This window comes from Cyprinodon variegatus, unplaced genomic scaffold (assembly GCF_000732505.1).
Source record: "Cyprinodon variegatus isolate N-32 unplaced genomic scaffold, C_variegatus-1.0 Scaffold46, whole genome shotgun sequence".
Taxonomy (NCBI): domain Eukaryota; kingdom Metazoa; phylum Chordata; class Actinopteri; order Cyprinodontiformes; family Cyprinodontidae; genus Cyprinodon; species Cyprinodon variegatus.
In genome coordinates this window covers 1,049,575-1,063,453 of record NW_015150499.1, presented here as the reverse complement: position 1 = coordinate 1,063,453, position 13,879 = coordinate 1,049,575, and the positions used below count along the sequence as shown (strand labels likewise).

Sequence of the window (13,879 nt, the reverse complement as noted above, 5' to 3'; positions counted from 1 at the left end):
TTCCTGGGGTATAGTGTCTATAATTTAAATGTATTATCTGTGTGTTTGGAATGTTTTTGGTCATATCATTGTATCATTAGGTTTTGTTTTTGTAAAATTATCGATTTTCATATTTTGGTATCGTATGGCAGGTGAAATAGAAGACAAAAAGCTTTAATACACATATTGTAATATATTTCATTTATGTCTGTTATTGAAATGAGTTTCATATGTTGTAAGCTTTTTTAAAAGAAAATTAGAATGTTACCCAGTCACTATTTTAAAAGATGTTTTTATTCCAATAGATTTCTGGCCTCCCTGTGGGTTTTCTTGTCAGAATGCAGTCAGATTCCTCAGATTTTGCCTATTACCAGATTTTTGATCTCAACTAAAGGTTGCAGTGGACCTGCAGGACTGGGATAAAAGACCCCTGGCCTACAATATCCAGAAGAGTTCTGCATTCAAATATATTGATGGAAAGTTGAGTGGAAGGAAAAAATGTGGTAGAACAAGTACACATCAGGGATAGCACTATCCTTGACTGAACTGTAAAGCAAAACCTTTTTCAAAGTTTAGTGGAGATTCACAAGATAAGCTTAGGGACTACTGAACCACAAACACTAGAAGCACCTATATAGCATATATAAGCATGTATAATTGTCAGAGAACTCAGTTCTGTCTTTTAGTAGCTCACTAACACTATATTTTTTTTTTTATATAACTTACTTTTTAACAATATAAATATATAAACTTTTTGTTGATAGGCTAATTAATTCCCTAAGATTTTCAAAAAGCACTGATAGGTATTCAGCCTGATTAGATCTCAGATTAGTATACCTAATATGAACCTAGATTTATCAGAGACGTTGTTTTAATCAGCAATTCCAAAAGCAGCACCTCTGGAAATGTGAGGGGAAGACCTCTGTAATTTTTCTAACTGACCCAATATTTAAAGTAATTTCAGACCGTGTTTCCTGTTGTAAGTTAAGGACTTTATTTTGATATGAATGCTCTTGTACAAAATGAATTATCTTATCTCACAAAACAAAGTTTGTTCCTCCTCAATTACCTTTTATTCCCCCCACTAAATAGACATCTTTCAAATTTATTTGATTTGACAAATTCCTGCTTGTTGTTAAAATGGTTTATTAGTGATTTTTTTGTTATATCATTCTTACAGAGAAATGCTTATCAGTCAATTTTTAGGGGTGAATTTAAAGTCTTCTCTTGGATTTGAATTTCATAACAAATCTTTATGTAAATGGTATCATATTTTACCCATCACATTTTAACATGGACACACAATGTTGTTCATTCATATTTAGAAAAGATAATTTATTTAGCAGTTTTAATAATAAACTACTACATCATCCCTCAAATGAAGCTGTTCAAAATGCAAAATAAGAATTTCTTTTTGTTCATAATTTTTTTTTTTGCACAAATAGTCTCTTGAACCAATATTGTTTTCAAGGTAAATCTCTTCAGTTTTAAGTAAAATAACACTTAATACCGGTACATGTATTTTCATTGCTAAGAGTCTGATAAAACTATTTAATTGCTTCTATTCTATTCAGTTTTAGCACAAATCTATTTAATACTTGTAAGAAATCTTAGGAGACAAAAGAAATGCTTAAAAAAGGCATCACATAGCATAAGAAATTGAGTGAAGTTAAGAGAAAGATGCAAGAATAAAACCAGTTTGGTCACAGAAAAAGAGCAAGAAAACAACTTTATTCAGTTTTTTCAGTGACTTATGTACTGTAAAATTAAAATACAATTAAATTGACTGTACTGTAAATATGGCGATACATACACACGTATAAACAAGTACATGGCGCTTTTTGTATGTATGTATGATGTATATCAGTAGCAAATTTACAATATATATACAGCTATGTGCAAGTTCATTTTTTTGTACACATGTATGAAAAGTAAAAATTCAGAATGTTCACATGTTGCCTTTGACCCCTCTCACTCACATGGAGAATTGCCAGTGCACGTAAAGCACATAAACATCAATATGGCACTACAGGATTCACAGAGAATTCAATCAAATAGAGTTTGCATTAAAAAAAAAAAAACTGCAGAAAACAACATATTTAACACTGTAGTTAGAAAGTGTTATTCTAAATACTGTAACTGTATGTCAGATTGTGCAGCTAAGCTTCATCTTTTTCTTAAAGGAGCAGTTTTTTTTGTCTTTTCTTCTCTGTGACTTGTACTTGACAGCATAAGACAGTCTTTTTGAGGTAGACTGCTCAAATTCAAGGGCAATCTTTTCTTCTTTTTACAATTTCTAATTCACAAATGAATGACATTCAAAATGAAACGACATAAGTACTATAAGTACAATATGTAGCAATGAGGTAGAAAGGGTTTTAAAGGATGTATAATGATTTATATTGGATGAGAAATACATTAAAACAAATTCTCAACATGAAACTAATTACAGTAATACTGAAAGAAAATGATGATAGTCTTTAGTCTAGACTCAGGATCATGGTGTGCTTATTATTGGCTCTAGTCAAGTGCTGTCTGTGTCTCCAGGTCCTTTCATTGTACTACACTCAAAAAACGTCTATTTGTCTGTTTCTTAAAGATTAAATAATATGTGAAATATATAGCATTAAACCCAACTGCTTTTGCAAAACACAATCCTACTGTCAGGTGTATATTCAAATTAATGGGAATGCAGCTTTGAGTAAAAGAGTGGAAAAAAAAATTCAACCAGATATTTACAAATACTGTATAAAAAGACATAAATCCTCAATAAAGCATTGAGGCTTTAGCTCAATCAGAATTGCCAAAATTATTTTGATCTGCTAGATGCCAAAACAATTACGGAATATATATATATTTTAACTCCTTTTATTACTATTTTGCTTTTTAATGAAGAGGTTTACCAAATGCCATCTTGATGGCTTATCTGATTTTGACTGGGTTAATTCCCAATATCTTTGTATGTATTTTTTAAGGCAACACCTTAAACACACTACTTCCGTACTGTATGTGACTCCATAAAAAAGCGAACAGAGAGATAATGATGGACTTTTACAATATTAGTAAAACATACTTAAAGACTAGGCTGCAACTCAAAGAATAAGAAGTATTTGGCCATGACAGTCATACTTAAATCTGGGTGACTAATGATTAATTCTTTCTAGCCTTAGAACACGTCCTGATGTGAAATACAGGGGAGGGTGCATAATGATGTGAGACTATTTTATTGCAGGAAGGAGTGGTGCTCTTTAAAAAATTCTATTAAGAGGAAAGAAGATTATGGGAACAATGTTATACCCACAAATCTTAATTTTACACAGGAGTTTTAATAAATTGTTTTTCACGACTGTATGTAAACTTCTGGTTTCAACTGTACACGACAGGATCTCATTGATATTTGTTTAACCCTGACCATTTAAACCTGTGAGATATGTGCTTAATCTAAGTTAAGGTAGTTTTTTAATGCCCCCTCTAAAAATAAATCACTACTAAGTGACGTTTAACAAACCAAACCAAAGGTTTGTACATTCCGACCTTGTCCGACATTTGTGCCTTTGATTTTTTTTGTTCTTTAATCTAAAGCTGTAAACTGGTGATTGTTGCAAAGAGAGCCAAGCATTTAAAAAGCAATGCATATTTTTATTGTCTGATTTTCTGTCTTTTTTTTAATTAGCAAGGTTACATTGTGGAACCGAGAGTAATTGAGTCAAAAATGTAGGTATAAATGACTTATCTACCATTGGACAGTTCAGAGGGGTGATGGGTCTATTTTTATTTAGTCATTCTCTACTGCAGGCATGGGCTGGTTTCCTGTATCAATATCTGCAATGGTTCTAAAAAGTAACAGTTTAAGAACTAAAACAGCATGTGCATGTGATTTAAAGCTCTTTTAATGAGGTGCCAGAAAATGGGCCAGAGTAACCAAAGTCTACTTGGACTGTATGCAGCATGAAGTAGCACACTGCTTCCCCTTTAGTACATTACTTTGCAGTGCCACTCAGCTAGCTCGATGACGGGTTTTCTCATACTAACAAAAAACATAAATTCTACTTATTGGAAATACTGTTTTTCTACTCTCTAAAAACCCCCAAAACAATTAGGATATAAGAACTAAAGGAATGCTACTTATCATTCTACTCATCATTGATTTCATGCTTATTTGTGATTTTCAAGTCATATATTTTTTAAAACCTTTGCATTTAAGCCATGGCACTGTATTCTTATCACATAGTCTGAATCTTATCAAGAAAAGTGAATACATAAATTCGTTATACAGTAGCTACAAACAGGGAGTTGTACTTGCTCTTGCTTTCTGAAAGTCAGATTGCTGAAAAGGGAATTAGAGCCAAAATAGTTGGAAATATAATAAAACAAATAAAATCATTCAAATAATTACAACTCAATTTCCATTTATATGGAGACCAGCAATTTTAAAAATACTTTTCTTAATGATTTAGGAAAACCCCCAAATTATTACAAAACAGATTCACTATGGTTTAAGTTTGTATGGTAGTAGATAGTGGGGCAAAGTGGCAATGTGGATGCACACTGGTGAACTGGTGAGCCAGAGAAACCGTTTCACTTTGGTTCCAGTTTCATATTAACAACAGTTAACCTTTACATAAAAAACAACAACAAACAAACCAGCTTTGATCGTTAAATTGGTGCCATGGGATCCAATGGATGATAGAAAGGAGTTTCAAATTAATTACCCTTTTACACACATACAGTATAGGCACTCGGTTCCCACACATACTGTATGTCTCTACATGTTTAAACTAATAATAATCATTCCACAAATCACCAACCGTTGTGCAGTTCTGACCATAATACAGCAAACATATTAGAACTTGAGTACAAACAGAGAATTACACATAATGGAAAAATAGAGTCAAGTATCACTCTGGATAAATTAACAACTTTCTCAAAGTGTGCTATTGTCTTGGAAACTCCTCAAATGTCCAGACCTTGAAAAGTTATTAGTTCCAAACAATCATACAATGCTAAATTTTTGATTAAAAATAATATGTGATAAAGCATCAAGAAGTATTGTATTAAGTGACCTTCTTTAAAAAGAAAAAAAAAAAAGCTTGTTAATCTGCAGTTTCTGTATAAATACCCTGTCAGTGCTCTCCTCTTATCTGGCATGGTTCAGTGTGCAAGTGCTCTGCTCACAATATAATACATTCAATATTTTAAGTTGCCAATTAAACTCTAAGACTGACTCATACATTGTTGGAAATGTACTACGGAAATTTAGCAAGATATTGGCAGCAAACAGTGTAAAAACACAGCAACAGTTTAAAGTAACTGGAAAAAAGTTGTATTCCATACAAATAATATGTAGGATTAGAATATAAGAAATGCAACTAAATTAATGACTTTGAGATATAATAAAAACACTTTTGTGTAAACGTCTATTGAAATACCATAGGACAGAAAGTATGCACGCACAGAAACACTCAGGTTTCTGAAACATCTCCACTTGACATTGCAGATTCAGGGTTCAAACAAGGTACAGCAATGACATGTGGCACTGAATATAAGCTGATTTAAAAAAAAAAAAAAAAAAAAAACTTGTCCAAAGGCAAAGGCAGACTGTTTCATTGTCAGTGGTATTGCCCTTTAAGTGCATCATGTGGTGAAAAACTTAGAAAAATATAAAGCATAGATTAAACACAAAATCCTGTTTCTGTTCATTTAGCATCATTATAAAACAAGATGGAAAAGTTGTGACATTAAGATGTAATGGTGAATTCCTCTTTAAAAGATAAATGCAACAAGGTAACACAACAAAACTTACACTGTACATAAGCCTTGGGTTTTAATAAATCATAAACTGCCAATGGGGGGTACTGGGGTGGTCAATTGTCTCTCAATCTTAAGATATTTGTTTGAACTTATTAAATTTCTTGGCACAAAATGAACCCATCAATCTATAAACTGGGGTCTAAATAACAAGATTGGTGTTTTATTTTCCTGTAAATTAAGGTTTCCGACTTTGTTGCCAACATTGAATTAAAAAAAAATGTGTAATCCCCCACTATATATGCCGACACTGTGATACTATCCCAACACAATGAGGCAAGCCATTAGTTGTACCAAGTTATATATAAAAAGGTTGAATATTATAAACAAATTGATTTTTAAGTTTGAAAATAAACCATTATCTCCTCACTGCAGAATCCCTTATGTTTTGACCTTTTTGACATTTTTTAAAAATCCTAATGTGTTTAATGATACAGTTTTAAACGTACAGTAAACCCAATGTTTGTCATGCATAGTGTTTTACTACAAGCTTGTAAAGTGTATATCACAAACACATTCCTGAGATTTCAAATAGGAAAAAGAATTTATGGATAACTTGTCTAATAAATGACTGCAGGGATATGTTTTAGGAATAACTTTGCAACTAAAAGCATCTGCCAAATTTAGTAATGTGCAAAAAGCCTTAAAATAATTTCACCGCATACTGCAATAGCATGTTTTAACAAAACTGTTTCAAAAATATATTGTGATATAATCATATTGCTTGCAATAATTTGTGTCCCTTAAAAATTCTACTAAAATATACTTCATCTAATTGAGTCATTTTAAAGGAGTTTAGGAGGCTTTAATAAGTAATTCATGACTTTGATTTTAAATAGGACATGACACAGAGATCAATTCCTCAAATTCAATGCTCAGAATTGGAAAGATATTGGAGCATGTGCAGAAACCCAAGCTTAAAAACGTACACAATAACAAGGTGCTTAGCTTGCTGTGTCTGACCTTAATAAATAGAGCACTGGCTGATAGCCAGTATCTTTGACAAAACAAAAAATAAATACATACGACGTCACCACAACAACCCCACTGTTGAGTGTGGTGGAGCGTCTCATGCTATTCTTTTTCAAAGGTTAGGGGTAAGTGGCTGATATCCCTGAAAGCAGATAACTGCTTGAATAGAAATTTGATGTGGTCTGATGTCTTTGATCCAAAATATTTTTTTTTCCAAATTATTTATTTTGCCCTTCATCAACCTTTTTTTTTTATATACATCAGACCTGAAGAGAGGAGAATAGAGAACGTTAGAAGAGAGGACACAGCACTCTGTAATAATTGGCCCTGGAGAAGACTTAGGGCCTGACCTTCAAAGAAATCCAAATACTGCAAGGAGCACTGAATTGGTTGGACAAAAAAAAATGCATATGCATGTTGCTTGTGATTTACAAAGACTGCATGGGCAAAGTAAAAAACATGTAAACAGGTTAAGTTGTGTGCGACTAGCAGTTTGAGGGTAGCAATAATGGAGTTAACAATGGTTATTAAAAAAAAAGGAAATAACTATATATATATATATACATATCTCAAATTGTGACATATAAAGTTAAAAAAAATGCTAAAAATATTAAAAGTAAGAACATTTCACTTCCTTCCTCCAAAGCCCTAGGACCAAGAAGGAGCAAGGGTCAGGTTTACAGTGATATACGCTTTAAAATCACTTGGATTTACCTCGACAAACAAATCAAAACACCCACTTTACCCCGAATATTGCCAAATAGAGCAGGCCAGTAATTTAATTCATTCAATGTTCTAAAAAAGTGAAATGAATGTTTTTGCAAGGAACCTCTAAAAGAACAATGAGTGGGGAAAAAATTCCCCCCTACCACAAGTTAGTATGCACATTTTTAAGTTCCCTCTCTTTGTCTCTTTACAGAACCTGTGATTTTTGTTATTTGGTTACTCTTAATATTCTTTTGCTTTTTTATAAAGATGCTACAATATTCAAGTACAGTCATGGTGTTTTTCACTTTGGTGTAATTGCATAAACCTAGTATTCCTTTTTAATTAATTTGAGCTTGCCAGGCCAGACATTTTTTACCAACAAATATTTTGTTTCTTGCCATCCAATATGTTCGCAAATGCCCACAATCTCCATCAACTGGCACTGTACCAATGTCTCTCTTGTCGGCACTAAAACAAACAATTTTGCATGAGTTTGCAACTGACTTAAAAGCATGTTAAACATAGATGCAAAAACTTTACCCTCAATCCTGTTTAGTTGTAATACATCGCTTCGCCAATGGTAAGTATATCAATTGACTATTATCCTCCATAAATTTTCCAATGCAGAAAAAAGAAAGGAAGTCTCTGCCCACTGTTTTTTTGCACACGCAAATTGCTATGCAGCCTTGTGCTAAGATCAGTTTTGCAAGTGCTTACAAGTTTTGAATACATGCAAAGATCAGGCCCTAGGTCTTTTTCTTTTGGCAAAAGAGGTTTAAAAGGTTAAAAACGCAAGGGCATCTATAAAAGCGGTGTTGATGTTTTTTTAAAAAGAAAAGTATTTTTAGTCCTTAAATAATGTACTGAAAATATATGCTGAGCTTTTCTAAATATTTCAGGATGGTTATTTAGCTACTGCAGTTAAATATGAATTTATTTTAAAGCTTTTTACATAAACTTACCCCTGGTGTCAATACTTCCAACATCAATTGATACCACCTTGTAATGTTTTGTATGTAGACCAACCCAAACAAGCCCAGTACATTGATTAAATGTAACTCTAGAAGGCAATGAAAACAAATAAATGTAAAATATATATGTGACAGTTTTACTATAACTAAATAACCTACATGCACACATGAAACCTGTGCCAGGAAATGAAGCTCAAGGGAAATTCTGCCAATTAATTTAATTCAGCTGAAATTAACCACAACATTTTACAGAGATCACAAAACAGACACAGCTGAACAACACTGCTGTAATAGAAAAAGTTTTTTTCACATTGTAAAGCTTGTTTTTATATTAGCACGTATCACCAATGAAGATTGTGAGGCAAAAAAGAAACTTAAACAGCACCATCTCAGGCACTTGATTGCAACTAAATCTCAAAATCAGCATTATACCTATATATATTTGTATATATCTATGTACAAAAAAGTGGGACATCCCTTCGAAGTTAGTTTTGAGCATGGATGTAGCATTGTATGATGTCCAAAGCTCTACATAAAATGTTGATGTCACCACTGTTTTTTTGTTGTTTAAAAAAGACCAAACTTTTTATTTATACTTAACACAGTAAAGTAAGGAAATTGTGTCCAGTTGGTCCCCTTTACTGACTACAACCAAACATTTTATTCCACTCGGTGTATACATCTAGCTCTTTCTGTGATATGCTAGGCTGGAATTTGCAAAATATATTTTCAAAGTCTTGGTATGCGACAGGTCTAATCTGACTGGGATGGATGCTGGGATGTTCAGCCCCAGGAATGCCATGGAGAGAGCCAACCATAGCCTCTTGACACAGCTGGACTACATCCAGCCCTGAAAATCCCTCTGTCCTTTGAACGAGTAATGATATTTCTTTGTCACTGAGACAATAGTTGTGCTGTGAGAGAAGTTGGCTGATTATCTGATGGCGTGCACTCCCATCAGGCAAAGGGATGAGCAAACGCCTCGTAAAGTACCTCCGTAGGGTGTCAGGGATCTCTTCTGGCTTACTTGTGGAGCAGACCACAAGAACGTGGTCCTCTGCAGAGGTCAGAATACCATCGAGCTGGATGAGTAGCTCAGCCTTTAGGTGATTTACTGGGCTCTCTTCGGTTAGTTGGGCAGACAGCAGCAGGTCCACATCACTGATTAGGACTACTGCTGGTTGACGACAGCGTGCTACAAGGAAAGAAGCTTGGATGATCTTGTCCCCTTCTCCAAGCCACTTTGTGACCAGTGCTGAGCCACTCAGCCGCAAAAAAGCAGCCCCCAGCTGGCTGGCCATGCAGCAGGCCAGCAGTGATTTGCCAGTTCCCCGAGGTCCAAATAAGAGCAGGCTCCGCGGTAATGTGGCAAGTCCGCTAAACATGTCAGGTCTCAAAATAGGCCACAGTATTTCCTCTTTAATAGTTGCTTTGGCCATATCTAGACCTGCAATGTCAGTCCAGTCTACCGGAGAACCCTGCTGAAGGATTTCGGTGTTAACCAATTCTACCAGACTGGAATCACTGTTCTTAAGTTGTTCCTCTGCAGCCTGGATGGATGAGGTAGCCGTTCCTATATCAGGCCCTGAAAGGGAGTGGGGGATGTGCTGTCTGTGCTCTTCAGTTTGCTCGCCCATGATTGGAGACCCGAATTTGCTGTATGGCTCCCCAGTTCTTAGATCTCCTGCAGAGTTTTTGGTTGATCCATAAGATGGAGGAGTCAGTGCTCTGCTGGAGTGCAAGTTAAATTTTCTTTGCTGATCAGAGGAAATTTGCTGTTTTGTTGGTTTAAAAGCTAAAGATGATGGCTCTGTGTTTCTTTCAAAGCCAGTGCCCCTGTTTGAGTCGGAGATGCTGGTGTCTGCTACTCTGTACATAGGGCTCTGTGAGGAACGCTGTTGGTTGTAGCTGAAATTAGCGTAGCTTGTGTCCACATCTCCATGTCCGCTCATGTAGAAAGCTTTCCGTTTTAATGAGTTAGATGAGCTACCATTTAAAGGTGTAGGTGTGATTGGTGTGTGACTATGAGACTGGTAGGTATAACCGGGCAGAGTGGAAGGAGGTATTGGAGTGGGTGCTGCAATACCAGATGGCAGATAAGCCGAGGGTGGTGGTGCTCCCCCAGGGCTATAACCAGGACCTGCAGCGGTCTGTGAAGCATACCCTGTTGGAGGATAACTATAGTTGGGAAGGTTAGGAGATCCAGCATTGTAGCTTGGCACTAAAGTAGGCGGAGGTGGTGGTGGTTGTAGGAGCCCAGCACTTTGCAGAGGAGAGGGGTGAGGGGAGGGGAGGGCTGGGGTGCTCTGGCTACTGTAGCTAGAATGCAGGTAAGAGCCATTGTAACTGGCATTATATTCCTGAGAGGGGAGGCCCGAGTGAAGAGTGGTGGCTGGGTGACTCCCACAGTTACTGCTGGAGTAGCTAGGCTCAGACAAGCTGCTTGCCACCCCTGGAGAGCTTCCTATGCTCGCAGACACGTCTGTAGGGGGGAGGGCTGCTGTCATTCCAGCTTTGCTCACAGATATAACATCTGGAGCACAGTTCATTGGGTAAATCCCCTCCTGCCAGGACTCATTCTCCGACTTTCTTCCATTCACGAGTCCACTGGTGCTATCCGAGTAGGAGCACAGCAGGGCTCTTTCATTTGGGCCTTCTAGGATCCCAGAGTACTTTTCTGCATATTTCTTGAGCAGATTGGAGGCAGTCAGCGCAGAGATGTCATCGTTTGCCCACGCATACTGGTATGTTCGCTGTAAGTGCCCCCTGTAGGCCTCCACTTTGTGAGCTGGAGAGCGGGTAGTAGATGAGATGTCAAAGTGTTGTTCTGCCCATTGTGTGTGCTCCGGGGTCCACTGCATCTTTAGACCTAGACAGTAGGAAAAGGATGAAATATGTTAAAGTTTATGTCTTTATTTATTTAACAATAGCCAGAGATTCAAATGTAAAAAAAAAAATACCATAAATAATTATTTATTAAACAAAATATTAAACCTAATATCTATTATATAACCAAAATGTTTTTAACTCATAACACAAAAAAAAAAAACATTATTCAAGACCTGCAGTTATAACATTTGTTGGAGTTTCATCTTTGTTATTTTAATACTGATCAATAGATTTACACAGTTAGGTACAGCTCATATAGAGACCACTGTCTCATTTATGTCTGTTAAATTCAACCAAAAACTAATTTCTGAACTCTTTGAATAAGTGTTTTGTTTAAAGATGGTAATGAACTTGTAATCCTGTGTTGTTTGAGGTCTGACATTACTGCATCATTTTTATTCTGCAAATATAGCCATAAGAATACAATATCATTTTTGGTTTATAGGAGAAAACTGGCAATTATAAATAGATTGAAATATAATAACAAGTAGTACAGCAAAAAAATTCAGGAAAAAAAAAAAAAAATATATATATATATTAAACATTCTGATTGGGCACCTTTTTGTTGAGCATTTTACTGTACAAAATCATTTTTATTCAACTTGGTAGTAGTTCAACTTGGTCACCCATTTTTTTCTCACCGAAAGTAATATCAAAGATTTTAGAGTGGCTTGCTCAGAGTTCTGATTTAAATCTAATAATCTCAAAAGGGAACTAACAATTACAGTAATGATAAAGAGGCTTTCTAACCAGACTTGGAGGTCAAAATCAAGGACAATGGAAATATCTAACATAACTGACCAGCAATCATAAGAAATTTCAGATTTTTCTTTTGATCATTTGAAAGGTAAAATGTTGCTTATATGAAAAAGATCAAAAATCTAAAGCTGTGTGATTTTTTTTATTTTGGGCTTGGTTGGATTATATTATTATTTCTAATCAAAGCCAGCTACAATTGTTTAGATATTTAATAGGTCTTTTAATTATCAATATAAGTATGTACTGATAAGAAAATGATAAAAAAAAAAATTATATTTTCCAATATTTAAAATATTTAACAATAAGAGGTGTTGGAGTATATGAAATGAAAAAAGCTAACTCTACGGAAGACTAGCTAGATGGTCAGCAGTCGGATATTGGACCCAACACCTGGTTACCATGGAATAATCTACCCAATGCAGAGCAGAGTGACACAGACATTGTAGGTCAGTCTATAATCCAACTCTCATCTGAGACATTCTGAGACAGTTTCAGATCTGCTTGGAGGAGAGCAGCAAAGCAATCTTCCTTGGCAGCGCTCTGTTGCTTTCATCACACAAAGCCCTCAGCCCAGCATGTATTACATCCACATCGCGTCTGCTTGCTGCTTCCCACCCGACAGAGTAAGGAGGGGGAAAAAGAAAAACATGCTTCACTTGTCTTTTTCTCCGCAGCTTCACTCATCTTCTCTGTGAGGCCTTAAAGGGTTTGAATGACAGAAATAATCAAGTTAAATCCTAAAGTTAATCTGCAAATACAAATCTTTGTCTAACTGTGCTTCTTTATTCTGGGATGATGAAGAAATCCTCTGGACCCTCTCAGTATGAAGTCCAAAGGAGATTAATACTCAAAACAACTTTAAATAGTGAGCCTTGTATATCTCTCATCAGAATTAAGCTGTATAAGATAAACTCAGTAACATGAGAGAAGATGGTGCAGCCATGTGCCTTTCTTTGTTTTGCTGACATTACACCGCTATAATTTATACGTCAGTGGGTAAAGCAGATATCACAGGATGCAAACTGAAAAACAGCTAGTGTCCAGAGGCAGACTATAATCGCAGTTTCTCTGTGAATTCCCTTCTGATTTCCTCCCAGCCATTTGCCAACCAGCCACACTAGACACCAGCAGCTAATTAGCAGGATGATGCTGCACTAATTGTGTTAATTTACAAGGTTTTAGTCAAAGAGATCTGTGCTGTGCTACACATGGTTGTCAACCATCCAAGCTAATGACTGAAGGGGAAAAACAGTCCTGAGGCAATAAGCTTGCTGTGAACAAGGTGATCAAATATCATCTGAAAACCCTACTTGAAAGTGACTAAATAAAATAGTTTAAAAAAATATCCCAATATTTAAAACAAAGGTATTGCTATTTTACATGGATTTTCAATACATTAACGGTTCAAAGACAAACATACTGTTTATGTGTCTTTATCAGAGCTGTACCAATTAAGACTTTTGCTTGCCGACACAGATTTCAAGTTTTCTTTAAGGGATTATCAGCTGCTTCCCATTTCTACAGATTTAATTTAGCTATTTGAAGGAGTGTAAAACAAAAAAAGATATAATGAAAAAGATAGATTATGCAATCTATGCATCAGTAGATGTTTTTATTTAATGGAACAAGTGCATGCTTTTGACTTTTTTACGTGTGTGTGTGTTGATCACAAGAAAGTTACATTTTCAGTTGAAAATCAGTCAGTTTGGTGGATTACAGAGCCAATGAGGAGAAACAGACCGAAACTGTGGCTGACAAATTTTTTTTTTTTTTTACTTATATACATAGAAATA

General features: G+C 35.4%; 1 protein-coding gene across 2 annotated transcripts in view; it reads right to left on the bottom strand.

Annotated features, from left to right (window-relative positions):
* Positions 1–1,730: 1,730 nt before the first annotated feature.
* The window catches only part of fign (fidgetin), a 41,368-nt gene continuing 29,219 nt past the window's right edge, over positions 1,731–13,879 (bottom strand). For both annotated transcript variants that reach the window (XM_015370515.1, XM_015370516.1), the window contains one exon: positions 1,731–11,307. In XM_015370515.1, coding sequence (XP_015226001.1) covers positions 9,077–11,307 — 2,231 coding nt within the window. In that variant the 3' untranslated portion in view covers positions 1,731–9,076. The remainder of the gene's footprint in view (positions 11,308–13,879) is intronic.